Here is a 624-nt window from a genome sequence, read left to right as displayed (position 1 = left end):
AGCGTTGCTAGAATACAGAGCATTACTTTGTTAAGTGTTTTACTATCACCATCATTAGACTCTGTCGTATCCTCTGTCGTGGCCTCCATCAGATACTCCACTTGCATCGGTTCGAAATCGATAATTTTCGACAATTCCTCCCAAAACGCCATCCTCTCTGGGAATAAATCTCTCTCAACCGTCACTTCCGGTTGTTTCCCATTCCCAAATCGTAGGAACTCGTTGGCCTCGCGCCAATCTGGCCACGCTGGTATAGTCCAAGCTTCAGGCACTCTACATTAATTGCAAAATTATTAATTAAACAATTGAATAATTAATTGTTCGAAGTAGTCCATTGAAAATTAGTGAATTCCTCGATGATTTAATTAGCTTAGTAATTAATTAATTAATTAATTAACAATTATATGTCGAATTGCTCGTTGATTTCGTGAATTACTTGATGCATCAATTGATTAATTGTTTAACGAATCATTTGATGATTTGGAAAAATCGTCACATACCCTGTGGTAGCAAAACTGGCCCACATCTCTGTCATTATATTAATCATAGTTATGTCGTTTTCGGTATTGTGCAGCATATGACTCTCGAACTTTTTGTTTAACAATGGAATTAGGTAATTTAAAT

General features: G+C 36.2%; 1 protein-coding gene across 1 annotated transcript in view; it reads right to left on the bottom strand.

Moving 5' to 3' along the window:
* Window positions 1–3: 3 nt before the first annotated feature.
* LOC108631034 (liver carboxylesterase 4-like) overlaps window positions 4–624 on the bottom strand; it is a gene marked incomplete at its 3' end in the record, with an annotated part of 6,277 nt that continues 5,656 nt past the window's right edge. The window contains exons 6-7 of the mRNA XM_026818486.1: window positions 501–617; window positions 4–273 (exon numbers count right to left, since the gene is read on the bottom strand). Coding sequence (XP_026674287.1) covers window positions 4–273; window positions 501–617 — 387 coding nt within the window. The remainder of the gene's footprint in view (window positions 274–500; window positions 618–624) is intronic.

The sequence above is a fragment of the Ceratina calcarata genome, unplaced genomic scaffold, assembly GCF_001652005.2.
Source record: "Ceratina calcarata isolate Rehan_Ccalc_2016 unplaced genomic scaffold, ASM165200v1 scaffold10.2, whole genome shotgun sequence".
In the NCBI taxonomy this organism is placed as follows: Eukaryota; Metazoa; Arthropoda; class Insecta; order Hymenoptera; family Apidae; genus Ceratina; species Ceratina calcarata.
This window is presented reverse-complemented; position numbering and strand designations above follow the sequence as displayed.